The following is a 26712-nucleotide window of genomic DNA, read 5'->3' as shown; positions in this document are numbered from 1 at the left end:
AGAAATTTAGAAACTGTAAATTGGTACTCTGTGGTTAAAGTGCATGTTTGGTCAAATGCATCATTTAGGACTTTAAATAAAAAGTGAATTACTTGGACTTAACTTGGGACTTTAATGTGTTGATTTGAGACTTGGGTGTAAGATATGAGACTTACTTGTGACTTGCAAAGCAATGACTTAGTCCCACATTTTGTCTAAATTTGTATACTTGTTTTCTTACTGCCTAATATATTCTAGGTGCCATACTGAAGACATAATCTGTGTTATTCACTTCACCTTTCAGTGGTCATACTAAGCCTGATTGGTGAATGGATGACGGTGCCTATAACCATAGGCTTTTGCCAACTGAGCAACACTGCATTAAAATAATTCTCTCTTCTTCCATGAGAGAATGTTGGGAAGGAATTTACTATAGGCAAGTCAGAAGAGTGTATGAGGTTGAGGATGTATATACTATTTACAGAAATAGGATCTGTAATAACGTTTTTACTTGTTTGTTTCTTTGAAAAATTCAAATGATTAGCCATTGTTTTTAAAACTGCTTTTTCCAGGTTTTATTTAAGAAAACCATAAACTTTTCTATACAATAGCTGCTCAGAAGCAACCTGTAAAGACAGCTGAAATAAATATTTGCAATGTTATTCACATTTTTCTTCTTATCTGGGTTCTTATCTGTTACCATCAGCTTGCGGCCAAGGCTCCTTCAAGTCCAAACAAGGGGATGGCCCATGTTTTCCATGCCCAGCCAATAGTCGAGCCACCTCTGGAGCAGCCAGCATTTGTTCCTGTCGAAATGCTTATTATCGCTCTGACACAGATACTCCAGACTCCCCATGCACCAGTAAGTAAATCCTTCTCTTACATTTTCCAGATATTGAAGGGAGTTCTGATCATGAGACAAATTTATGGAGGTGTAGTAAATGTTCACCCAGGTTTCCTGTTTGAATTGTTCTTTCAGTGGCTGATAAAAGCACCGAGGAGAACATTCCCATCCCGTCCCACAAATGGCAAACAGAGCTGCTTACTTTCCCAACATTATCAAAACTTTATTATCCAAGCCCTCCCGCTCCATAGCTCTCTGTGTTGCTGCCCCTCGACCTGCAGAAAGTGGCGCATTTTTTTTCCTGTAGCTATACCTTCATTAAAAACAAACATGCAAATGTAGGAGAAAATTCAGTCAAATAGTAAAGAGCAAAGATCCTCTTTTTCTTCCTGCTGCTGTGTGGTGGGGGTCTGATTCTCCCACAGTGTGAGATAAGGCTCCGTTAATTGGATAAGAATTGCCAGGGCTCTGGCAATAGTTTGTCTTACTTGTTCCCTGCAGCATTTTACACACACACAGTCACGGTGGAAATAAGCATGCAATTCAAATTTAAACTCCTGTCCTCTTTCTTTCTGAAGAACTGCTGGAACAGTCTTTTGCAAGTTGGAAAGAAAAAATACTCTAGTTTATGCATGAAATATGTACTAATAGCTGAGCACCAGGGAAATTATTGGGACATGAATTGTGCTGAAAACAGCTGTGGAATAATGAAAGTATGTGTATACAGTGTAATGATATGTATTCTATGTACCACAATATAACTGTCTATTGTCAAGAATTCTCTGTACTGTCACCAAGACAATTTTTTACACCTATTGTGCATGGAGATTAAATTCGATCTCATTTCCAAGCAATTTTCCTCATCTCATCTATGCCTTTACCTCGCTTTCGCAGCTGTTCCGTCGGCTCCACGCAGTGTCATCTCGAGCGTTAACGAAACATCGCTGCTGCTAGAATGGAGCGAACCTCGGGATATGGGTGGCCGCGAGGACATCCTTTTTAACGTCATCTGTAAAAAGTGCCTGCCTGAGCGAGGAATGTGTTCACGATGCGATGACAATGTGGACATTTCTCCACGCCACTTGGGCCTGACACAGCGCCGTGTGACAGTCCGCAACCTCCAAGCCCACACGCAGTATAGCTTTGAGATCCAGGCGGTTAACGGTGTGTCCAACAAGAGCCCCTATACGCCTCAGTTTGCCTCAGTGAACATCACAACGAATCAGGCCGGTGGGTATGCAACTTTGTGGCTACCTGGCAGACATTGAATTTGAATTTGCAGGCAGTGAAAACTTTCATAGTATGGAAACAAATTATATTGTATCCTTGTAAGAGTTTGTTACATATTCCCTAAGTGAAGAAATAGACTGAGAAGGAAGATATTGTTGAATGAGAATAGAATTAAAAGGGTCCTTTTACACAAACCCACACTATTCTCTTTCTAAAATTTCTTGAAATAGAAACAGCTCAGCAATGTATTAAACCTTCAGTATTTTAGCTGCCCACTGGCTTCAGCCCACTGCTTCTTCATCTTAAAGAAACAGTAGGAAATATGTCACCATAGTAATTATGGTCGAGATTAAACAATATTGCATGTGGATTATTTGGAATCAAACAACAGTTTATAGCATGTGCTATTCATTTATATGTTATTAGTCATTGTCAGGGTTCCAGATATTTTCTTTCCATAAATGCTTTGTAGTTCTATATTTCATAAGGTTTCTTAAACCTTAAATTACCCCAATACATTTCTGAGATCTTGAGTTTACTCAATACCTTTGGTCTTAAAAAAAGTCTCTTTGCTGAGACTCTCCCAGGGCTCTTAAGTTGTGCCTTGGTTGTGTTTAGCCGCTATGTTAAATTTGCTGTGGCTAGGCTCAGACAACAACCCAGATTATGCTTTGCTTCAGCCCCTTTCTCTTCTATCCATGGCCATGTCCTCCTCACCTCTAACCTTGTGTGCATGCTCCTAAAAGACGCTCTTGGAATGCTTTTGTGAGTGTAGGACCCAAAGGTCTCCCAGACCCCCATGTGAGGGGCCTCATTGTTTTATAAAGGGGTCTGGCAGTGGGATGGCAGAGATGACTGTCCATACACAGTGCTTAAAGTGCAGAGAGAGAGCAATAGAGGAGAGGAACAGGGCAAAAGTGCATCAACTGTGATAAGATTATCCATTTGTGGAGTCCCATGACTCAGGATGTGCATTCTCCTTTTAAAGACAAAAATAAAAACGAAGGGTGGTTATAAGCCTCAGGGGCCACCTCCATGGTTACTGCAACATGCTCCCCCAGCGGAGGGCCTCTAATCCTTCCACCAAAGTATCCAGGGGCCCTCCCTAGGAAGTATTGTCTTCTGTTGGAGAAGGAGAGACATAAAAAGAAGAAATAAATTGGGTTGGCTTAAAAGGAAAAGACTTAGGAAACTATTCTGGGGACGAAAGATAGTGAGATACATAGAAGACAGTCTTGGTCAAAAATGCAAGGGCGGAATGAAAATACAGGGGTTGGGGAGGGCAAACTTGATAGATCTAAGGAGGTGTGAACAAAAACAGGGAAAATGACTTGGTGCTCAAAGAGAAAAGCCCTGAAGTTTATTTCTGGTAAAAGGTGCCACTAGAGACTGATGGCGGAAGCTAAAAGACACAGGCAATAGACAGAGAAAGGGGAGTGAGTCAGAGTTAAAGAACACGACCAACTTAGAAAATAGGAAGCAAGTCAAGAAGGCACACAGCTTGGTTGTCGATAGGTGCATTGAAAAAGAAAAAGCATGGAAAGCTCAAGTGGGTGGATGGCACTATGTTTGGTGCTGTCTGGAATGGTATTTAAAGAATAATTTAAGCATTCACATTCTGTGCATATTTTATGAAGTAGTTTATGGAGGTATTGTTACATTTTCACTACCATATGCACAAAAAACAATGAGACTTTGTAATTGTGAAACATCTACATATGTACTTTCTGTGTGTGATTTTTTTCTAGCATTTATATGGAACATGTAATATGTTTGAGAAATGTATGCATATTTTTGCTGTTTGATTCTTTTAGCGTCAGAGTATTATCTCCTCTACTTGCTCCAGCACTCTGAGACATAGAATTTTAGCATTAGCTGGGATGGGTTCAGCATACTAACTAGTGTCAGCAGTGTTTCACAAAGCTCACTGCCTCAGATGTTTTGTTTGGAGTACCAAAACAACAAAAACGAACTTTGAAAGAAATAATAGAAAACCATAACTAAACCAAGTATTCCTTACTTTTTTACCCGTGTAGCTCCCTCTGCAGTGCCCACGGTTCATCTAATGGCAGCCACAGCAAGCACCATGAGTCTATCCTGGCTTCCTCCAGAAAACCCCAATGGAATCATTCTGGATTATGAGATTAAGTACCATGAGAAGGTAAGCAATAGTGTCACTAAATATATCTTACTTAATCCAATTTCATTGATTAGCAAGGCCTATGTTTCATCTGTTTCTGTAAATGTGGAAGACAATGCCTCTTTTGATACACACATGGATGCTCAGAGGCCAGTCACCACTTCTGTTCTTGTTGGAACATTCTGTCCTTCTTTCAATTCCTTATTCCATTCTTCCTATGTCTGGGCCCTCCCAATCCTTTCCTTCCATTATGTTCTGAATCTGTTTACCCCTCCACTTGCATTACAATGTTTCTCTTGAAACGTACTCTCTATTTTGACCAAAGCTGTTACAATGCTGGTTCGAGCCTAGTACCAATCAAGTTAAATCACCTCTTCCCTAATTCTCTCCTCTATTTCATACCTATGCTTCGCCAATTTGCTCCTTCCTACTTGACAGTGTACTTAAACCATTGCATACCAGTTTCTTTTCTTTGTAAATATATACTTTCATAGGTTATGGAGATAACTTGTCAAAAAATTCTCAAATCATACAGATACCGTACTTTTCAGACTATAAGGCGCACTTAAAATCCTTAAATTTTCTCAAAAAACGACAGTGCGCCTTATAATACGGAGCACCTTATATATGGATTAATTCTGGTTGTGCTTACTAACCTCAAAGTGATTTTGTGTGGTACATGGCACTCTGTCAAGATGTTTTAGTACGACTTTGGTAAGCATTATGGAGCATTACGGCTACCATAGTCAGGAGCATGGCGAAGTAATAAATACGGTGCTAATCTAATTTAATTGTATAGTATTTTCCTAAAGTTTTAAATTGCAAAATTTGTCCATGTATTAGGCTTGAGTTCTTTACTTGGATCAGTTCACACTTATAAAATATTATAGGTTATGATGGTCAAACCAAAATAACACTAAGTGACCTTCTACTGGTAGATTTAGAGTTATAAAACCTAATTTACATGGTACACTTTAGAAAATTAGATAATTGGTTGTCATAGCGAGCATGAAACCTTTCAGTGGCTGGTATGGACTGACGGATGGTCGGCACATTTTCATAGCTCCATTTTCGTACCCAGCAAAACCTGGGTAGGAAAATACCAAAACTACAAAAGAAAGCAATGATGAAATGGGTAAAATGACCAGTAAATGACCCCTAGTTCCTCTCCAATCCCTTGAGTGTTTTTTTGGAACAGCAAAAGTATGTGTTTCAGTTGCTGGAGCCAATGCTTTGGTGGCCAACACAGAAACATACAGAGGTTGGACAATGAAACTGAAACACCTGGTTTTAGACCACAATAATTTATTAGTATTGTGTAGGGCCTCCTTTTGCGGCTAATACAGCGTCAATTGGTCTTGGGAATGACATATACAAGTCCTGCACAATGGCCAGAGGGATTTTAAGCCATTCTTCTTGCAGGATAGTGGCCAGGTCACTACGTGATACTGGTGGAGGAAAAGGTTTCCTGACTCACATAGATCTGGTGACTGTGCAGGCCTTTGGAGATGTTCAACTTCACTTTCATGTTTATCAAACCAATCTTTCACCAGTCTTCTTGTGTGTATTGGTGCATTGTCATCCTGATACACGGCACCGCCTTCAGGATACAATGTTTGAACCATTGGATGCACATGGTCCTCAAGAATGGTTCGGTAGTCCTTGGCAGTTACACGCCCATCTAGCACAAGTATTGGGCCTAGGGAATGCCATGATATGGCAGCCCAAACCATCACTGATCCACCCCCATGCTTCACTTTGGGCATGCAACAGTCTGGGTGGTACGCTTCTTTGGGGCTTCTCCACACCGTAACTCTCCCGGATGTGGGGAAAACAGTAAAGGTGGTCTCATCAGAGAACAATACATGTTTCACATTGTCCACAGCCCAAGATTTGCGCTCCTTGCACCAATGAAACCGACGTTTGGCAGTGGCATGTGTGAGCAAAGGTTTGGCTGTAGCAGCCTGGCCGTGTATATTGACCCTGTGGAGCTCTCGATGGACAGTTCTGGTGGAAACGGGAGAGTTGAGGTGCACATTTAATTCTGCCGTGATTTGGGCAGCCGTGGTTTTATGTTTTTTGGATACAATCCGGGTTAGCACCCGAACATCCCTTTCAGACAGCTTCCTCTTGCGTCCACAGTTAATCCTGTTGGATGTAGTTCGTCCTTCTTGGTGGTATGCTGACATTACCCTGGATACTGTGGCTGTTGATACATCACAAAGACTTGCTGTCTTGTTCACAGATGCACCAGCAAGACGTGCACCAACAATTTGTCCTCTTTTGAACTCTGGTATGTCACCCATAATGTTGTGTGCATTTCAATATTTTGAGCAAAACTGTGCACTTACCCTGCTAATTGAACCTTCACACTCTGCTCTTACTGGTGCAATGTGCAATCAATGAATACTGGCTACCAGGCTGGTCCAATTTAGCCATGAAACCTCCCACACTAAAATGACAGGTGTTTCAGTTTCATTGTCCAACCCCTGTAGGTTCAGTCAGTTATGAAAAAAACATATTCTTACAAGTTTTGATGGGCCTCCATCAAAGGGCCTCCTCTTATGACAGACTTTTTTGTTGCCCTGTAACATTGGGTTAACATAATGTGTGCTATTAATCTAGTTCTTTTCTATCTCCCTGCATGAGAATCTCAAGAAGGTTTGAAAATAGGAGACAATAATAAAACAGGTTAAATTGTTTACAGAATTTTCTTCACTCATCTTTGTTTATACAGGATCAAGGTGAGGCCATTGCCCACACCATGACTGCCCAAAGGAGCAACGCCCGCATTGAGGGTCTTAAGGCTGGTACACCGTATGTTGTTCAAGTCCGGGCCAGAACGGTGGCTGGCTATGGCCGTTACAGTACCCCAGCAGACTTTAGCACCAATCTGAATAGTAAGTTACACCACTACTTTTGTAAATTTGGTTTGATAAAAATTTGTCTTATCCTTATGCACATGGTGGATATTCAAATGCCTTTTTGTAAATTTTTCATTAAAGAGAATTTGAAATTCTTGTAGAGAATGGGATTTATAATTTGGAAATCTACCATTTCCCAGTAGCATTGCTCAGCATTTTATTGATCAGTCAGCTATATTAAAAAAAGGTCAAAACCTAATTTTGTAATCTTTGTAAGAAGCTTACATCTGTTAGCTTCTGATTTCTCTCTGTTTTACCTAAATCTCTAAGTGTTCTATATATTACATCTATAGCCGACCCCCCAAAGTCATGGCAGGAGCAGCTGCCACTCATCGTTGGATCCATTACAACAGCCTTGGTCTTTATCATCGCAGTTGTGGTCATCGGTATTGTCTGCCTCAGGTAGGAATATAACATTTGAAAGAGTACTGTGAATAAGTAATAAATAAATAATGTGGCAAAACACTTCTTCAAATGTAAAATAACATTTGAGCATATTTTTCAACTGAAAGAAAACAGAAAGAGCTTCAAATGTCATCTTGTTTGCATGTCCTCTAAACAACCGCAGAGCAGTCTCAGTGAATTGCTGGACCACCTGCGAGCCCACTGAATGCCAGATTAGCCTTCTGTATCTCTGAATATTAAACAGCTTTGACAAAAATGCTGCTGTGGTTAGTGGATGCTACATCCGATAGCAGATGTTGAACCTGATAGGCCTGCACTCGTAGCTCAGCACTCAAAATCAACCTTGCGAATGCCTGACCACAAGGATCTCAGAATGCATCCACGTTCGTTTAGCCCAACTGACTGGGAAAATGTGAAGTGCTGCTTAAAAAAGTCTGATTCTGCATCAGCTGTGTCTAACCGCACTCAGTTATCCACATACAACTCATTTGTCAAGTAACAAATGCAATGTGTGAGTGCGTACGTCTAAATGACTGGCATTCATTGCTGACTGTTGCCCACTGAGCTCCCTCTACAAGCCAGTTCAGGCAGCGACTGACAAGCGTGGGCATCGGTCATGCTAGACTGAATAATAATCTCCCCGATCCCCCCTCCCCCCTCTATCATTCTGCCTTCGCTCTCTTCTATTTTAACACCGCTACATTGTGTCTCTCTCAGGGTCTTGGCTTAGCCACAGCTCTGACTGCCCCTGAAGAAGAAGGAGAAAATAGTAATAATACGGAACACATAGCTCCTGCATATACCAGAAGAAAATTAGAATTTGAAATAAGATGCAAATCACCATTGGGTGTTTTTTTTGCCCCAGTTAGTGGTTAGACAACAAAGGAAGCACATTAACATGTAATTTTAACAACCCAGTCCCCAATCTGTGGCCCCCACCCCTTTGCAACGCAAACTGGACCTCTGCAGGAACGTGAGATTAGGCAAACTGAAAACATATGTGAGAAATATAACACAGAAATGAAAAACATGCAAAGAAAGGATAAATCCAAGAGTGCTAGAGTCTGTATAGAGACGAGTGGAATCAAATTAAATTAGGAGGAAAAGTGTGATGTCTGTAGGGCGAGTAAGGCAATACAGCTGAGCTTACTGTTTGGTCCTTCTTTTGTGTTGGCTGCTCATTTTGGTGCAACTCAGAGTGAATAGCTTTTACTTGCTTCTTCATTATAAGATATTCTTTTTGTTTAGACTTACATTGAAGTGTCTACAAAAGAATCATTTTCCCACCAGTGGCTGATATAATCTTTATCAGTGAATCCCTTGCTTTTAGATAAAGAATCTAAACATTTTTACAAAGCCACATCACAGTATAGCTACATCTGATATTAAGACCAGGAATTTCTCAGGCCGAGATCTGTTATCTCATGGTGCCTTTGTTAGTTTCCAGTACTTAAATTCCACAAGTGCATGTGACTTAGTTTGTGTTCTCATCCTTCTCTACAGAAAACAAAGAAATGGTTCAGAGTCAGAGTACACAGAGAAACTCCAGCAGTACAGTAAGTATCTTTGCTAAGATTCCCTTTTATATACTGAGCTGTTAATTAACTGTTTCAGTGACTGACAAACTGCTCCCATGACATCAGTTGTTTAGCAGAGTCATAAAGTAAATTGGCTGATCTAAATATTTGTTGCTCAAACTTTATTTGGCAGCATAGATTCACTTCCCTGTTCTTGCAATTGAATCCCCAATAGTTACACCCGGAATGAAGGTCTACATTGACCCCTTCACCTATGAGGATCCCAATGAAGCAGTGCGCGAGTTTGCCAAGGAGATTGACGTGTCCTGCGTGAAGATCGAGGAGGTCATTGGCGCAGGTAACCCACCAAAGCTCCTGAGCTACAGGGGGAAGACTGCTAGTCACCTCCAGGCCATACCGTTAGAGGACTTCACACCAAGCGGTACTTTCACTCAATTCATCGTTAGTCCTCTTTTTCCTCCCACCCCTGCCACACTTGTCACCTTTTAGGATCCCTTTACCAATCTTAGTAATTTCTCCAGCACCCAGCCTCCTTATTTTGAAATAATTATTAATTCCTTCTGCCTTAAGTTAGTGTGACTCACAGTGCACCATGCAAATAAAGAGACGTTTTAATACCTCTTGTAAAATGGATAATTATTTCACTCTTCTCCTGATCTTGACCCCAATCCTGAAACAAGAAAACTAATAAGAACAAAAAGACATAGACAAGTCTTTTTGAATCCACTGCAGACAGATTTTGCATGATGTCAATACAATAGCCCCTTGCATACAAGATCTGTTACTGAAGATAATATTTTTTTCTGCTCTGCATGCCAGTGTGTAAACGTTTTGCTTTAATTTGACAGTAAATTATTTGAATTTGAAATATTTGGTATATTAGTGTAAAATAAATTTAGGAGAATGTTTTATTAAAATAAACATTCCCTTCTCCCTAAAAGGGCATAACAAACACAGGATCCATCTGATAATGGCATAATGTTATATATATTGTCTCTTGTCCAGGATTGTCTGTATCCCTACCCACTTATTATCTGGAGAACCTCTTCATTAAAGAAAAAGAGGTTCCACTGAATCATTATATTTGACCCTAGTTTCTATTACTTCCACCTTTTCCATCATGTGGTTGTCTCTCCTTTAATTTAAAAGCCCCCAATCCCAACATGATGTTGTAGAGAGTGAATTATTTTATGAATCTGACATATTTGAAAGTAATGTCTCTGCTTAAAAGCTGCAGGACTATGCCGTGTGAGGTTGGTTTTATTAACATATGTATATGAGCAATTATGGAGGACGTTGTGATGGCAGAGATGGGAATCCCCTACTACTACTTCTACTACTACCAATACTACTGCTGCTGCTACTACTACTACGACAGTTTACTGCTGAGGCTACAACTTGAAACCAGTCGCTTTCCAGCATTCGCATTCAAAGTGACAAACCCTCAACCCCTGTCTTTCCTTTCCCCTTCATCTCCTTTATCCCTTCCTTAATCCAACCCCCATCCATCCATTCCCCTTGCTGACCCTTCCCTGACTTACCCCATTTTGTCACCTTTGCACCCACTGACACATGTCACTCTCATCACCTAATTTTTCTTGCACATGCTTGGTGTAGAATATAAATATAAATCATCCACAACCGCAAAACCCCCAAAACTTTTGTCTCCACCCATCTCTTCCTCCTGCTCCCGTCTTTCCAGCCCCAATGAAGCTTAGCACCTCCTTCCTGATCCACAATCCCACCCCCCCAGCTTCACTTATCCTACCAACTTAATCCACTCTGTTTGATTTTAATTTCAAATTTGTTTGTTCAAGTTCCATAATTTTTCACTCATAAGTATCATAACTGTCCATCACCATGCTTATCTTAGTGTTTAGCCTAACAATACAAAGTTATTGTCCCATTTCACCACCATCCCTCAAAGACTAGCCTTAAGTCCTGGCTTCTCTTAAAGTTGCCCCTGACTCAACCTTCCTCCTCCCCCTCCCTGGCTCCTTGGTTCTAACCAGTTAACTGTTCCCTTTCCCCTCTTTTCCCCCACTCTCCTCCACTCTTCCATCATGCCTCTCTTCCATCTCTCCTCTTCCTCTTTTGCTGTTTCTCCTGCTGTCTTACCTGGACTCTCACAGGAGAGTTTGGGGAAGTATGTCGTGGTCGCCTGAAGCTGCCCGGGCGTCGGGAAATAATTGTGGCCATCAAGACCCTAAAGGTGGGCTACACTGATCGCCAGAGGCGAGACTTCCTGTCTGAAGCATCCATCATGGGCCAGTTTGATCACCCCAATATTATTCGACTGGAAGGAGTAGTCACCAAGAGTCGGCCAGTGATGATTGTGACTGAATTCATGGAAAACGGGGCCCTGGACTCTTTTCTAAGGGTAAGAAAAACAGTTACAATTAAACACGTCAGCCATTCTGTAACTCTGAAATTAGACAATCTGTGTAAATGCAATATAAGATCATTGGGTTTCCTTTTGGGATTGACAGAGAACCTGTCTGTTAACCAGAAACAAAAAACATAAGCTATTCATTTGTCCTTCCCCCCTTTACTTTATAATGTTATGTTATAAGGCCAAACAATTGTATCCAATCACAGTCATTGAACCTTTTTTTCTTTTTAGTGATGTAAAGAGTTATTTAAAACTAAACAATTTTCTACGACATACCCAGACATGTCTGCTGGTCATTGGGACTGGGAATGAGCTAGGGATTTCAAGACTTAAATCCAAAAACAGGTTTCGGATTTATTTAGTTGAATTCTGTTTACATTATCTTGAGGTTGTAATTTTACACCGATACACAGTGCAGAACATTTTATCCTATCAAGTAGTAGCAAAAAATTTTTAAACAGACCATCAATGAGAAATGTTTACTAGTCAATTTTTTCTATGGTTTATTTAACAATTTTTACCCTAAAACCCAACAGGACAGGAACAAACCTTTCAAATACACAGTGAATGGATTTCAGTTACGTTTATAAACATAAACTATTAATTTGTCCTTCCTCCCTTTAATTTATGATGTTATGTTATAAGGCCAAAAATTTGTATCCAATATCATTGAACCTTTTTGCTTTTTGGTGGATGTAACCCAAGTGCCTTACATGTATTATCTCTCTAAAATATGAATCTTTGATGTTTTTAATTATCAAAACTCCTTAGCAAATGAGAACATTCAGATTTTTGTGTCAGAATGTTTTGACCATCGAAAGGTCTACTTAAAATCAGCCACAGTGTTCATGGCAGATATTTGGAAAATCTGGCTTTTGTGATGCTGCTGACTTTTAAAGAGCTCAATTTCCAATGAATCTCCGCCTCAAAGTCAGTTTCCAATGATTCTCTGCCTCGGTCACAGCACACAATCACTGACAAATAAAATGAAACAAAACAGTGAGGTATAGAGAAGTGAGTGGTGAGGAATGAGTTTGCAGGAAAAGCACAAAGACAATGTGATATGATTGCAGTGTTATGATTACAGGTGAAAGAAGAAGATAAGACAGAAGTAGACAGCGAAAATAAAAGGATATGTAGCAGTATAAATAGTTAAAAGAGAGAAGAATGTTCCATGGATTCCTTTGAATATGCAACTTTGATCCACTATCTAATTTAACTTTGTCATTCTGTCTCCCTTCACCAGCTCAATGACGGGCAGTTCACAGTGATCCAGTTGGTTGGTATGTTGCGTGGTATTGCAGCAGGCATGAAATACCTGTCAGACATGAACTACGTGCACAGAGACCTGGCTGCACGCAACATCCTCGTTAACAGCAATCTGGTGTGTAAAGTGTCAGATTTTGGGTTGTCCCGATTCCTCGAAGACGACCCCACAGATCCCACCTATACCAGCTCTCTTGTGAGTCAGTGTACACATTACATGTTTAAATGTTTACAAGGTGACTGCATGTTTTAACATTGGTATGTTAATTGTTTTTATTGGCTGTTGTTTTGATTTCAGCACCTTTCACACATGAATTAACAGATTTTGCCCACATTGCTCCACTGTTCTGTCTGTTATTGCCAGTACAATGTGCATTTCATACTTCTTGTATTGTAAGGCATAAACATGGCTCTTCCTGTGGATTTCACCTGTGAATCAGATTGACTGAAAAATCTCTTTAGGGTTGCAAAACACAAGCTAAAAAGAAAAAAGCATCAAGAGCTATGTCCAAAAAAAAGAGTAATGTCAGGTCTTCTGTTTACAAAAAACACCATTATTAAAATTTAAACATATTCTATATTTTGAGAAACACTGCAAGCATCAGACCTCTGACATCACACTAACAACTGAGTTTGTTATCTGTTTGCATGAAAGGACTTTGGAACCATGGTGGAAAAAAAACAAAACATTTTGCAGAACATTAAATATTCTAAAAGCTTCATGTGTTTGTATTCATTTTTGTCTAAATGTTGACTAACCTTGTGTGTTTTGGGTGTTTGAGTTCTACAGCATGCACCCATGTGTTGTGCATTAACACATCCCTTTGGAGTTTTGTTTCTCACCCTTTCTCTTCCCCTCTTGTGTGTGTGATTCTGCCTCTCTGTCTGTGCTCCATCCCTCCAGTATTTCATGCTCACCTACTCATTCGCATATCCACAGGGGGGGAAAATTCCCATCCGCTGGACAGCTCCTGAAGCTATTGCCTACAGGAAGTTCACCTCGGCCAGTGACGTGTGGAGCTACGGCATCGTCATGTGGGAAGTTATGTCGTATGGCGAGCGGCCGTATTGGGACATGAGCAATCAAGATGTAAGTTAGTTGGATTAGTTTTTTTTTTTTTTTGTTTAGACACATTGTTCTTCATACAATCTCCAAAGCTAACTGGAACTTCAACAGAGAGTGACATTTTAGGGTCATCAAATCTCTGTAACAACTGTCAGATGCTATCTATCGTTATAAAAAATGTTTTGACAGTTGTATTGCCAGTCTTTCAAAAGATTTTTGAGAAGGTAATAAACATATTTTGATATGGCATGTTCTTTTGAAATTGAACTCATCCTGAGAAAGTGTTTTTTAATACCCCCAGTATATCTGTTTATTCTCCTTTAGGATAGATGTGTCATGTCAACCAAAAAAACAAAAAAGCTTCTCAGTTGAATAAAAATCATTTCAAAACTAAATCTCTTAGGGGTATTAACAATTTTGGCACTAACTGTAAATGCCAACAGGGTGTGTCATTTCTTTCCTGCCATCACAAATGTAAGCACTGACTTTCCTAAACTTTATGGACTTTGAATGAATATGTGGAGAAGAACTTTCAGTGTTAGGTACTGTATAGTGGATGATCCACCATACAGTACCTAACCTGGGAACCTTGTTAGATTGAATGGAATTATGAAGTTTTTAAAATATCGACAGTTGAAAATTATTTGCAAACATAATATTATTTGTAAATGTAATATTTCTGTTTTCTTTGCTAAGGTGATAAATGCCGTAGAGCAGGATTATCGACTGCCCCCACCCATGGACTGCCCCACAGCCCTACACCAGCTCATGCTGGACTGCTGGGTGAAGGAAAGGAACCTGCGGCCCAAATTCACCCAGATTGTTGCCACGCTGGATAAACTTATTCGCAATGCAGCCAGCCTCAAATTGGTCACCAACAGCACACAGTCCACTGGGTAAGTCCTATATAGGATTATGGACATTTCACATTAAGTGCATATCAGTTCTGTCAGTAAGAGCTTGAAAGTAAATACTTGATTATTTGTTTTAGATGTACAGGCAATTAAAAAAACAAATGTTGGAGATGCTTTCAGTTTCAATAAGGTTTTCAACTGTGTTGAAACCTTTGCAAAAATCTCTTCTGGTGTGATCAAGGCATATGTTTCAAGAGTAATGAAATATATTTTATTTGCTAGTAAGGTTATCTAATGGGCTGTTTGACTTGGGGTGTTATGTCTGGTCAGTCTTTTTGCACCTGAGCTCAAATGGTTTGCAAAGATTCTGGACAAAGTGTACATAACTGATTCAGCTGTAGGAGTGATTTGAGACCATATAAAGTGTACATGCAAATCTTTATTACTCACAAATGGAGCGTTAAACAATACACACATCCAAATTACCACTGCTCAATATCGCCCCTAAAGCAGGTCATCCAGCAACTGGGAGTTCAGTCAATAACGTTGCATCTACATTTAGCTGATTAATCTACATTTGAAACGTATTTCTTGGAAATAGTTCAGAGCTCAGAAGGCTGTAGAGTTGGAGGATATAGTAAAGGGGTGACCTACCTTTCTGTCCCTGCATCAGGATCTTTCTGTCTTGAGGGAGGGCCTCAGACAATCCTGGGTTGGGCTCACGAGGGAGACAAGGGTCTCGATTGGCCACTGGAGTGACGTTCTTAGAAGATTAGGCTTGTGGTTAATTAGCTCGATTAGGGCGATGTAAAAAAGAGATGTGAGCGTCTTTTAATTAGCCACTAACAAGATATTAAGCGGGCCAGCAGAGGGGTGGCCTCCTGCCGACAAACTTAACAGGGGAGTAGTGTGAGATGGCACTGCAGAGCCGGTCGACTGAAGTTTCAAAAACACTGTCTGACATGATGTCCTTTAATTGTTGTACAATGAATTTAGAAGTACATTACCAAAATGGCTTCAGTGCCATGATGTTTCATGCCGGTGCCATGAATAATGTCCTTTCCACTTTATATTTTGCTGTTTTGATAACAAAATAGATTCACATTAGGCATGAGCCTGTATAAAATACTCATGGTACAACCTTATTTAAGAATATCATGGTATTAAGGCATTAAGTTTTCAAATAATTCTCTGTAAAACAGAAAAGCTACAGTTTTTTGTATGAGTGCTGTTATAATTTAACAATATAATTTTTTTATTACTTTCATTAGACTTGAACAAGAGAAAATAATGTGTCCTAAGCTCTTATTAGTTTTTCAGTAAACATGCATATTGCACAGAATTCTATGATTTTATTTTTCTACATATGCTCTTTTATAAAACAAGTATGACAAGCTGATATGAGCTGGTTAGTCAGGCTAACTGCTCCGCTAGAGGCCACAGTTGGATGCCTAAAAGACATGCCTCTCATAGATTGTCATCCATAGTTTTAAAACAGTGTCACCCTAATGGGTAACGGGTGGTCCTCCTTTAGCTTCCATACCATGACTGTCCATGTTTGTGTGTCCAGAAATAATCAGAAAAGGTTTAGCAGCCGTCTTTGGCAGTGCCAAACAACAAGTGGGGAAGGGGAATTGCTGCATTACTCTCTACTCCATATAGCTAGAGAAAACTCCTGCTTTTTGGTATTTTATAAAAAAGACTTTAAACCGTAGGAATGATATGAGGTAAAAATGTTGTGATTTTGAAACCATAACCTTTATATTAGTAAGGGTCCATGCCTAATTCACACTTGACAAACTCAACATAGCATGTCCCCAAACTTCTTAAAATGTAAAGCATCAAATAGGCCCTTTGTAGAAACGGATACACCTCCTCTGTTAGGATTCTCATAGCTCTTTGTGAATTTAGGTTTGACTTTTAGCAAACTTACTAGCTAGCTCACAGGATTATCAACCTTTGCTGCTGTGCCACTGCCTTTGGCTTACATGTGGCCGGCAATAGTTTCAGCCCAGCCTAAGCCAACTTTAGAGAAACAGAGCTAACAATACTCAATTAAGAGAAGCCAGAGTCTGGCGTTAACGACAGCCTGAGGCCCTTGGGCTCCGAAGCACAGGCCTTGTTAAAAATCACTCCATCTGCACCACTCAATGGAGCCTCTGTATCACTGTTATTACCTCCCCCCCTACTATGCCTTTCCTCTCTCTTTCTCTCTTTTCATTCCCCTTTTAATTGTTAATGAATCTAATACCTTCAAAAAGGATGACAGAGATCAACAGAGCAGAGAAGAGAAGAGACAGTGGTGCTCTTTCTCTGGGCCTGCTCCCTCAACTGTTTCTGCTCATTTACCTTCCCTCACCTCCTCCGTCATCCTATACACCTCCACCTCAACTCTTGTTTATCCTCTCTAATTCACTGTTAGCTTTTACACAATTTTATTTAAACTTCCAAGGTGGTCTCTTTATCTTTAGCAATGATTAGGGCTGGGTTTTTTTGTTTTTTGTTTGTTTTTTTGCAAAAATGTCCAAAATACTGTACTTAAATTTTAAGGATCAAAGAAGACATTTAAGAAACTTAAATGCACACAGTGTATTCTTGCATCATGAGTCAGTCACAGGTTACCACTAGTACATGTGAACATGGTCTGTGATTACATTCCAGAGATATTTTTGTGTTTTCAAAGTGTGTCTGTCCACCTCTTTGAATCTGTGTTCCATTCATCCGTTGGTTGTGTTAGCTCTTACAGAAAGTACTGTAAATCCAGCAATTGCCTGCCTAAAGGCCTAACATTCATACAACGCAAGCCAAACTAATGTTCTTCCAGATGGTCTAGATTTGATTTTAACTGACCAAAACAACCACATGAAATCCATTCTTTACAGATCAGATTTAAACCATGTTTGTGAAAAGGTTTACGAATGGGAATGCACCCAACAACATAAATTGAATTTCAAAGGTGTTTTTCTGTGTTGCCAGTGCCAGTGACACACACATTGACATTGCATTGCAAAAGAATGAGCAGAATGGAAGACAAAAGAAAAAAAAGGAAAAGATGATTACAGGATTCATTGAGGCTTCTGGAAATTTTACATGAGTTAGACAGAAATGCTAAAAAATCCATTGATTACTACCACATGACCATGCCTCACCAGCAGCAGTGCCAGCATCCACCACCCAAGCCTACGGCCAGTCTCTCCACGACCATAAAAGTCCCTAGCCTCATTGCACAAAACTCCTTACATCCTGCATGGAGGAGGAGAGTAGGAGAAAAGAGAAGGAGATTCAGAGAAATGGAGAGGTGGCGCTTGGGGGGTGAGGTTGGCCGGTAGAGGCAATAGAGCAGTGAGCTTAACCCTCTCTCTCTGTCTCTCTTTCTCTCTCCTCCTTCCCTGCTCCTCCCCTGATGTAGGGTATCCCAGCCCTTGCTTGATCGCTGTGTGCCAGACTATACCACTTTCACCACTGTGGGGGACTGGCTGGATGCCATCAAGATGGGCCGCTACCGTGACAACTTTGTCAACGCCGGATTTGCCTCCTTTGACCTGGTAGCCCAGATGACGGCAGAGTGAGTGGAGCTAATCAGGGCTAAAGTGATTGACTGTGTCGACTTTGAGAGTCAAATTAGAATTATACGAATTGACCTTGAGGGAGTAAAAATAACCTCGTAGTTAAATTAAAAAGGGTGTGGAAGCAGTTGGCCTTTAGCAGAAACTAAGGGAATGACAAAGTCAAAACCTTAACAATAAAGCATATTTTATCAGTTTAGTTGGTTTAATAGAAATCTCGCTTTTCTTTTGAAAAAAAGGAAATTGTTGTATACTGTTACTGTTTGACAGTATGCACAATATATCTTGGGTAAAGACACCATTCTTTAATAATATTAACACAAATATTTAACAGACAATTTAGATAATCATGAGCCTTGTAAAGAAACACATTTGTTGCAAAACTTAAATGTAAGCAGTATAAAAGAGCATTGCAGCTTGTAAAACAAGCTTCGTAATTATCATTTTTAGCTGATAGCTGACCCAGCATTTGTCATGTTTACAAACAGGAAATGATGTCACAGAAACCATGTAAATCAGAGGCTGGTGATGATCAAATAAGTGAATTAGGAATATAATGATAAATAAATCGTTCTCATTAGCTGTATAATAAGCAGTGGAGGTGGGGGTAATTTGTTTCAATTTGGCTAGGCTGACAGGTGTGGCGTACTGTGGCTCTCTGTTGCCCTTAATGGCCAGTAATTCCTCTAATGGTTCCCATTTATTTTAATTTCATCCACCGCTGCTATGGTGAAGGGGATGGCAAAATATGAAAGAAAAAAATACACTCTTCATTTGTTCCTTGCACTTTGATTTGACAGAATCAGAATGGACGTGAATATGTGTGCCTGTTTCTCTGTGAGTCCATATCTTCATACTCAGAGCCACAGAGTCATTGGTGCTATCTCTATTTAGAATAAGAATAAGAGACAAGATCTGCTCTCTTCCCACCTGTTCGCTGGTGACATCAAATAAGCGAGAGGAAGCTAGAGGGTCCTTTAATGTTGCTGGACAGTGCTAGAGACCCTATCATTAAATTACACCATATAAACAATGACAGAAAATTCATGAGTCCTCTCTGAATATTTTTAAGTTGAGATTAAAGATTAATTTTGTCATTAAAGTATTTATTATAAGTGTCTACAGTACTAAAAAAAAGTGTTAAACCTGAGATTATTTGTTTACCTGAAAACTCTGATTATCTTCTAAAGAAGGTTTTATCAGTAGTACGTTAGGCTTCCAGAGAGTCCTCCAAAGTGTGCATTGGAAAATTTAAAAAGTGGACAACTGGAAGACAAAAGAAGTATCAGGCCTACAAATAACACCTAAAGCAGATAAAAGGCTTCTGAAAAAATGTTGAGCTTAGCTACAGTATAGCAAATATCCAAAAAATGCATATCCTTCAGTACACCCTCTGCTATTGCAATTTTTCACTTAGCTTATTTGTTCTAAAAAAAACAGTTTAGTCTTTCAAAATTGTTTTAGATTTAGTAATTTTCACAAGTTAAAATATAGAAATACAAACTTATAGTACTTTTATGATGGACCGCTGAAAATGTCTAAATGTCCAATTTACAATTGGGCCGGCATAAGATTCCCATGATATGATAATCCTCAGTAAAAATAAAATGTTTTTACTCAAACATTTTAAACAAAAATGTTATGCAGCATCTAATGGTTTTGTAAAACATTTTTTGCCACTATTGGCCATTATTGACAGTTACCAGACAAGAAATTGGAAGAGAGAGAAGGGGGGGAGACATGCAGCAAAGGTCCCAAGGTCAGGAATTGAACCTAGGGCTGCTGCATCGACGACTGTAGTCTCTGTATATGGGGTACCGCTCTACCACCACAGCATGCAATGCCCCTCAGTGCTATATTTAAACAGAACAGCAACTATTATCAAATCTAAAATAAGCTAACACTGTGTTTATTAGTATAATAAGATTAAACTATAGTTTTAAAGCAGTATCACCTTAATTAGATTGATGGGTGGTGCTCCTTTAGTTTCCATGGCATGGCTGTCCATGTTTTTTTAACCCAGAATTATTTCCAAGCAGCCCAATTTGGTAGTAAATAAAGAAAAAGTGTACCAGGCTTCTATCAGCCAGTTGGCCAGCAGTAATCAGCAACACATTTGGCATGAGCAGTGCTACATTACTTTATGCATCACAAAACTAGACAAAACTTGCTGTCACTCCAGCACTTCTTCTGGCATCCTGTTGCAAGGACATTAATTCGTAGGAACGGAATGGCAAACAATTTTAGTAATTTGGAAACAGTAACTTTTTATAACCTTTTGGCCCTTAATAACCAGCCTATGTTTAAGTGGTACTCAGTTACATTTTGACACATCTTCAATTTATCCCTTTGTTTGAGGTGTATTTTAATGCCTAAGTGGTTGACAGGCCACAGTTAAGTAGCTTTACAAACAAAGCAAATTCCCATGAAAATAGCCAGGTTCTTGACTGAAAGTAGCGACAAAGCAATCGCTGATTTAAGAAAAAATTTTAATAGACCTTCCAAAATCACAAAGAAATAATGAAAAGAACTAGTGTCCGCAATTCTTAATTTTTCCCTACCTTGAGTTAAATTATGGGCTGGTGTAAACAATGTGAAGTTTGCCAGCTGCCAAACAGTAGTTGAGTTTGTTCTTCAATCATTAACCATAGTTATGGCCTTTGACTCTTCCTCTCGCCCACCTTCTGGGTAACAGAGGCTTGTTTCATTAAGACTGCCACTCTTTCCATCCGTTTTGCTAACATGCACTCCGGAAGCCGTTTTATGGGTGATTGCCCAGGTGCCTGATCCCACCTGGTTCAGTTAGTGTTCACTTTTGATTGAAAGTGAAACTACCCCTTTATCTTTGGCTGGTTTGATGTTTGTCCTCCTTTTTTATGACACAGACACCTGTTCTCATTTATTAATTATTTCTCCACAGGGACCTGCTGCGGATAGGGGTGACGTTGGCTGGTCATCAGAAGAAAATTCTTGGTAGCATTCAGGACATGAGACTACAGATGAACCAAACACTTCCTGTCCAGGTGTGAGCAGCAGGACACACAAGACGGATGCAGTCAAAGGACAGCCAGACAAGAAAAGGGGAGAAACTGTGCCAGAGAGGGCCACAGGAAAACCCTAGCTGCCTGACCCATCTCTGCCAACTAGACACTATGAAACTGGCTTGCAGTGCCTAAGAATATTTTTTTCTTTAATTCAATACCACTTACATTTCCTGTGCCCACTCTTTTGTTCTTTGCATTGTTTCTTTCTTCCATCAAGAATTGGTATGTTTTTGAAAGATGAGGACCTTTCCCCAATTCCCATGTGTGCCTCACCAACTCTAGAACGGGTTGATGTTTGCATGCATGTTTATTTGTCAAGTTGGCCTTAGTCATGGTCTGATCCTCATGCAAGACCCTATTTTCTTGACCTTCAGAGCGTAATAAGACATGGTAAAGGATGAACTTCCCTTGCGCAAAGGTAATCAAGGTGATAGGACATATCTGTGCCAGACCACAGGAGGCAGAGGAATTTCCCCAATAGAAGCTGTTTTACTGTGCATGTGTGTTATTCTCCATCTTCATATTGAAGGTGTGTTACCTAAAAGGGCAGTAGCTTGGAGAGACATGGAGTTGTGAAGGAAACTTTAAACGTGCTGCAGTCAAAGATTAAGAGAATGACAGATGTCAAAGGAAGGGAGACACGGTTTTTGGACACCTGCTACGACTGTTGGGTCACCAGGCACCCTCTTCACTACGACCTGAAGTGGCATAGGATTGTTCCTCTCCTTGATGACACCTACTAATCAACTATGTTTTTTTTACACATGAAATAATTTCCTCTGTTCGCAAATGTTCTGTTTCCATAAGAAGTTTTTTTTTTTTTCTCTCATATGCATTTTTGAGAGAACCGTGGCCAGTCCAACCAGTACCCTGTCTTCTGGACACTTTATGTGACAAGGGGAAAAAGGACTGTGGCAACACTGTTTGAAAGATTTCCTGGCCTTTTGTGTGCATTTTTTTCAATGTGAGTGTCTACTTGTGTGTGTGCGCACATGTGTGTATGTATGTATGATTAACGAGTGTTTGGACGTGCTAGAGTGCACCTGGTTGCATACAAATATACTGTACAATACAGCTTCCGCAATTTGACATCATGAATTAACGCATGAACTGAACTGTAATAAGCAGACACTATATCTAAAATAATTACGCTATACTCTGTGGACAGCTGTTAAACATTCACCTTTCTTTATTGGATCCCCAAAATGGACATTGATCACACACACACACACACATCCCACCCACACACAATCATGACTGATGCTTTTATTTCTACTTACTATTATCTGGATTTAGAAATAATCTTTTTTTTTTCTCTATGTTTCTTGACATCCTGCCCTGTGTATTTATTTGTACCTTACCCACCAACCCATGATCCCTCATCAAAATAAGGATGGACCAGGCTGTTTGGGGAAAGTAAAACAATCAGAGAGAGAAATGAAACTCCAAGAGAAGTCATCTGATGAATTGATGATTAATAAACAAAGTAATTGCCTATATATTGGATTTTGTATTTTTGTTGTTGTTCTAAACAGCCTGTACAGGTTTTGTAACAAAAGTAAGATAAATGACTAAAGAAAGAGTTGTTGTAAAGTGTTTGTCTCAGAGTGAAATCATCAGCTCGTAATGGATGTCAAGAGAGAGAAAGAAACGAACACTGCTCATGTTCAATTGCTGGTAATAACGTGCTGCCTTTTTTTTCTGTATACATTATCTCAGTGTTGACTATGTAGGTGTGTACGAGTTTATGTGTGCTGCATAAACCTGATATTCAGCCTCCCCAGCCCCATTTTCATTCTCTACATAAAGAGCATTTGTGAAGCACTGGGCTGTTTCTAATTGTCTTCTAGGCACATAATTTTTATCTCCCATGAACCACTGAACTGTTGTCCAACCCATTTTACTTAAGCCTGTCAAGAGGTTTGTAAGGGAACAGTCCAAGGAATAGTGTTGCATCAAACTAATCGCTTCAACTTTGTGTTATTTTGTTCAGACTTGACGCGGGGGGGGGGGAGTCTATTACAGGACTTCTGGTTTCTGCTCCATCTAACAGGATCCTCATTAGAGAATCCACTGCTGTCTGGCGGGAGAAACCTATTGGTCTTTTTCTGTCAGCTCGATTAATGCAGCAGCCAATCAGGCGTTGCAGGGATATGCATGTGCAGCACACAGGCATTTGCAGACACAGGGCAGGCATACCTATCATTATCTCTCATTCATTTCCTGTCTGACCTGCAATCACCCTGTCTCAAGCTCTGGGTTCTGCATGATTAGCACAGAGCAGGATCAACAGTATGAGGAATACAGGCCAGCCAAAATCTGGAGCAAGCTTCATCTTAACTCACAGCAGCTGCATCTCTGAGGCCATGCTATATGTGCTTCTCACATTAGGGTGTTTGGGCCCGGTAGATCAGGGAGTGGGGCCGTATCTCTGCTGTGATCTGTAAGATAGCCGCCATATTGTTTGAATTGGAGTTGATCAGTGCAACATGTGAATACATATCCTCATGATATTGCAATGTTTTTGGCACTGCAGTAGGTTTTTCAAGTTCTTTTAAGAAAGGTAACATGCAAAACAACATATGTTCCCTACTTTGTAATGATCCATTTTTTACCATGAGCAGATCATTTTACCAATGTAAAATTATGAAGAGCTTCCTAACCTGTAACAGTTAATAGCAGTTTAACATTTTTGTACTAACACAGTGTAGTAAAGAACTTTTAATTTGTCGTCATCAAAACAATACATTCAGATTTTTCAAATATTTTGGCAGAACTCACCTTATTGAAAAAGACTGATATAGTACATGTTTTCATAGTGATGGCAAATAGAATTTGAGCATTGCCATGAATTCCCAATATCACTTTCTTCTTCTTCTCCAGGCATAGCTCCTCTGCCACTATAATTTACATGTGACTCCAAATCAAATGCTGTTGATGGGCACTGAAATACAGAAAAGTGGGCGGGATAAAGGGGCTAAACACAATCAGATGGCATACATACATGTTCAAAAGAAGTGGCAGCCTGGAGCCTTTGTAAACTATTGATGAAGTGCACATGATGCTTTGAGGTCTGGAGCTGTGTTCACTAGAGTCAAACTGGCCATGAGTGATGTGCTCAAGTTGCAGCATTTTCACCTATTTAAAAGATTAACGCATTTTAACTGCTAACTATTAATCTGTAGTTTATTTTTTTGTTCAGTTGTGCAAATTTTATGCGTTTACTGTGCACAAAAAGGAAAAAAAAAACATATTTGCTGGCTTTTGTGTTCATCCATCATGCTGCATGTGACTGAATTTAAGATGGACTGTTACATTTATGGGTGTATGTGTGTGTGTGTGTGTGGAATAAAACCAATGCTATTTTATAGGAAAAACAGTTTGACCACCAGAGTATAGACTGTCAGTTATGGTTATCATTTTGTGTGCCAATAAGAATCTAATCATCCAAACATTCCTCACTTTATCTTCTCTGTTTCACATATACTGCAGAACATGGCAGATTACACTCCCTACTAAGAACTCTCACCCTCCACACACTGAGCACTCTCTAGTTTTGTTTCCATACATGTCTGTTTTAAATAAATATACACAGTGAATTTTTTTTTTTGTGCTCTAACATGTCCACAGGCCTGTTGTCTTTTGGTCACTTTTATATTACTTTTTAGTTTTTTCTAATAATAAGCAACATTTGTCAGAGAGTACTGTACATGATTAGTAAAATAGGAACAGTGGGGCTGGAAGAATGAAATGCAATTGTTACGTCTTCTTTGAAAAGCATTGAGATGTATTTAATGGTGCAGACATACACAACAAATTACTAAAAGAAGATGCATTCTTGTAGAAATATTTTTAAAAGACCCTTTTTTGCAATTAAATTATTTAAGAAATGTGACCCTATCTCCCATCTGGTTCTTTGTTGGTCTTTGCATTGATAATTCCTCCACATGGAAAGTGTTCTCTGTTCTTTAGGTACCGTGCCAGTTTATAATCACACTCATGCTCCGCAGTCAAGTAATTGCCCAAGACAAACACATTCAATCTCACCACATATGTTTTCATTCTCTTCCTTTTATGATTATTACCAGAACTAGCCATTCAGTACTTATTAAAATTTCATTTTTAACTTTAATATAGCCAACAATCAGCTAGAAAAACGTTTTAGGTATGCATTTGAAATCCCAAAAACTAACTGCACTTTTTCATACGGAATTGCTCATTTTTCATCAAAAGCTTTGCGATGTTGGTTCTGTTTCTGTTCCAGAAGGATTTCAGCTGCAGTGTTGCCCCTGCTGTGGAAAAACCTGAGGTCATTCAAAGTGGCTGATTTTCAAAATGTGCTTTATATAACCTGTCTTTAGCTACAAACAAAAGCAATAATCCAGACTTAACCTCTTTTAATGCTGCTTTAGGTCTCTGCTGCAGCTGCCAATATGAAAATAAATAATCGTTCCACCATAATCACAATTCATATGTTTGATTCAAATATCAAATTAAGCTTGCTAGCTTTCACTTTTACAAAGACAAAGGACAAAATACTCAATACAAATTTTAAAAAAGTACAATTATGGGAAGCGGCACCGTGTGGCGCGGCAGTAGAACATACAACCCCTATACGGACGCCTTAGTCCTCGATGCAGCCATCCCAGGTTTGAATCCTGACCCCAGAGACTTATACCTGGGAGTAGCCAGACACTTCCTGTCTGCCTACTTTGGAAAAATAAAAGTAAATGCTAAAAGCACTGCAAAAAATATACAAAACAAAATATCATAAAAAAACTGATCAAATACTTGCTAAATGTGCTAAACTTGAAAACACTCAAGATATCTTGTCACATACGCAGTTATACAAGTACAAGAGTGAATTGTATGCTGATCCTCTCTATACAGAGTTAAGCCAAAAAATATTCATGACCCTGGCAGAGTTAGATGTACTTATTTTCATTGAACCAATAAATTTGTTTCTGGCTGGAATTGAGACAATCCTCTCTCTAAAGGGAATAAAATGTTATTTTTTTGAGGCAAACTTCTGACACACATGCAAGAAACTCTCAGGAGACAATTTTCAAAGTTTAACAGATTAATTGGAATACAATGAAGATGGTGATGCAGTGTCTTGAGGTTCCTTTAACACAGGTAGGTTAGTTCACTGCGAGGGGAAGGTCTGATAGATGAGTGGAACAAAACAGGAGATGAGCGTTTGTGATCTGTTCTTACAGGTCCGAGGTTGATGATGTAAGCCAGGGAGGAATAAATAGAGTTTAGGGGATGTTGGTCTATGTGGTGAATAGGTCTATGAGCGGAAATACTGAGTGAGGTTGAGTTAAGCATGGGAGGGTTGAGGCTAAGATGTTCCAGAAAGGGGGAGCTGAAGGTTGCTGGTCATGGGAAATGGTAGTCCGAAAGGTTGTGGCTTTAGAAGGTTTTGAGAAAGAATCCAGGAAGTCTCACTGAGTAGAAACTC

The 26712-nt window shown here is 39.6% G+C and overlaps 1 protein-coding gene across 1 annotated transcript in view; it reads left to right on the top strand.

Moving 5' to 3' along the window:
- LOC124873398 (ephrin type-B receptor 3-like) overlaps positions 1 to 22830 on the top strand; it is a 68719-nt gene extending 45889 nt beyond the window's left edge. Inside the window, exons 4-16 of the mRNA XM_047374031.1 lie at positions 686 to 841; positions 1718 to 2053; positions 4090 to 4214; positions 6931 to 7093; positions 7411 to 7519; positions 9026 to 9078; positions 9275 to 9397; positions 11193 to 11440; positions 12699 to 12914; positions 13659 to 13808; positions 14481 to 14680; positions 18048 to 18203; positions 21125 to 22830. Of these exons, the coding sequence (XP_047229987.1) occupies positions 686 to 841; positions 1718 to 2053; positions 4090 to 4214; positions 6931 to 7093; positions 7411 to 7519; positions 9026 to 9078; positions 9275 to 9397; positions 11193 to 11440; positions 12699 to 12914; positions 13659 to 13808; positions 14481 to 14680; positions 18048 to 18203; positions 21125 to 21233 (2144 nt within the window). The 3' untranslated portion in view covers positions 21234 to 22830. The remainder of the gene's footprint in view (positions 1 to 685; positions 842 to 1717; positions 2054 to 4089; positions 4215 to 6930; positions 7094 to 7410; positions 7520 to 9025; positions 9079 to 9274; positions 9398 to 11192; positions 11441 to 12698; positions 12915 to 13658; positions 13809 to 14480; positions 14681 to 18047; positions 18204 to 21124) is intronic.
- The last annotated feature ends 3882 nt before the right edge of the window (positions 22831 to 26712 follow it).

This window comes from Girardinichthys multiradiatus, chromosome 9 (genome assembly GCF_021462225.1).
Source record: "Girardinichthys multiradiatus isolate DD_20200921_A chromosome 9, DD_fGirMul_XY1, whole genome shotgun sequence".
NCBI classification, from domain to species: domain Eukaryota; kingdom Metazoa; phylum Chordata; class Actinopteri; order Cyprinodontiformes; family Goodeidae; genus Girardinichthys; species Girardinichthys multiradiatus.
This window is presented reverse-complemented; position numbering and strand designations above follow the sequence as displayed.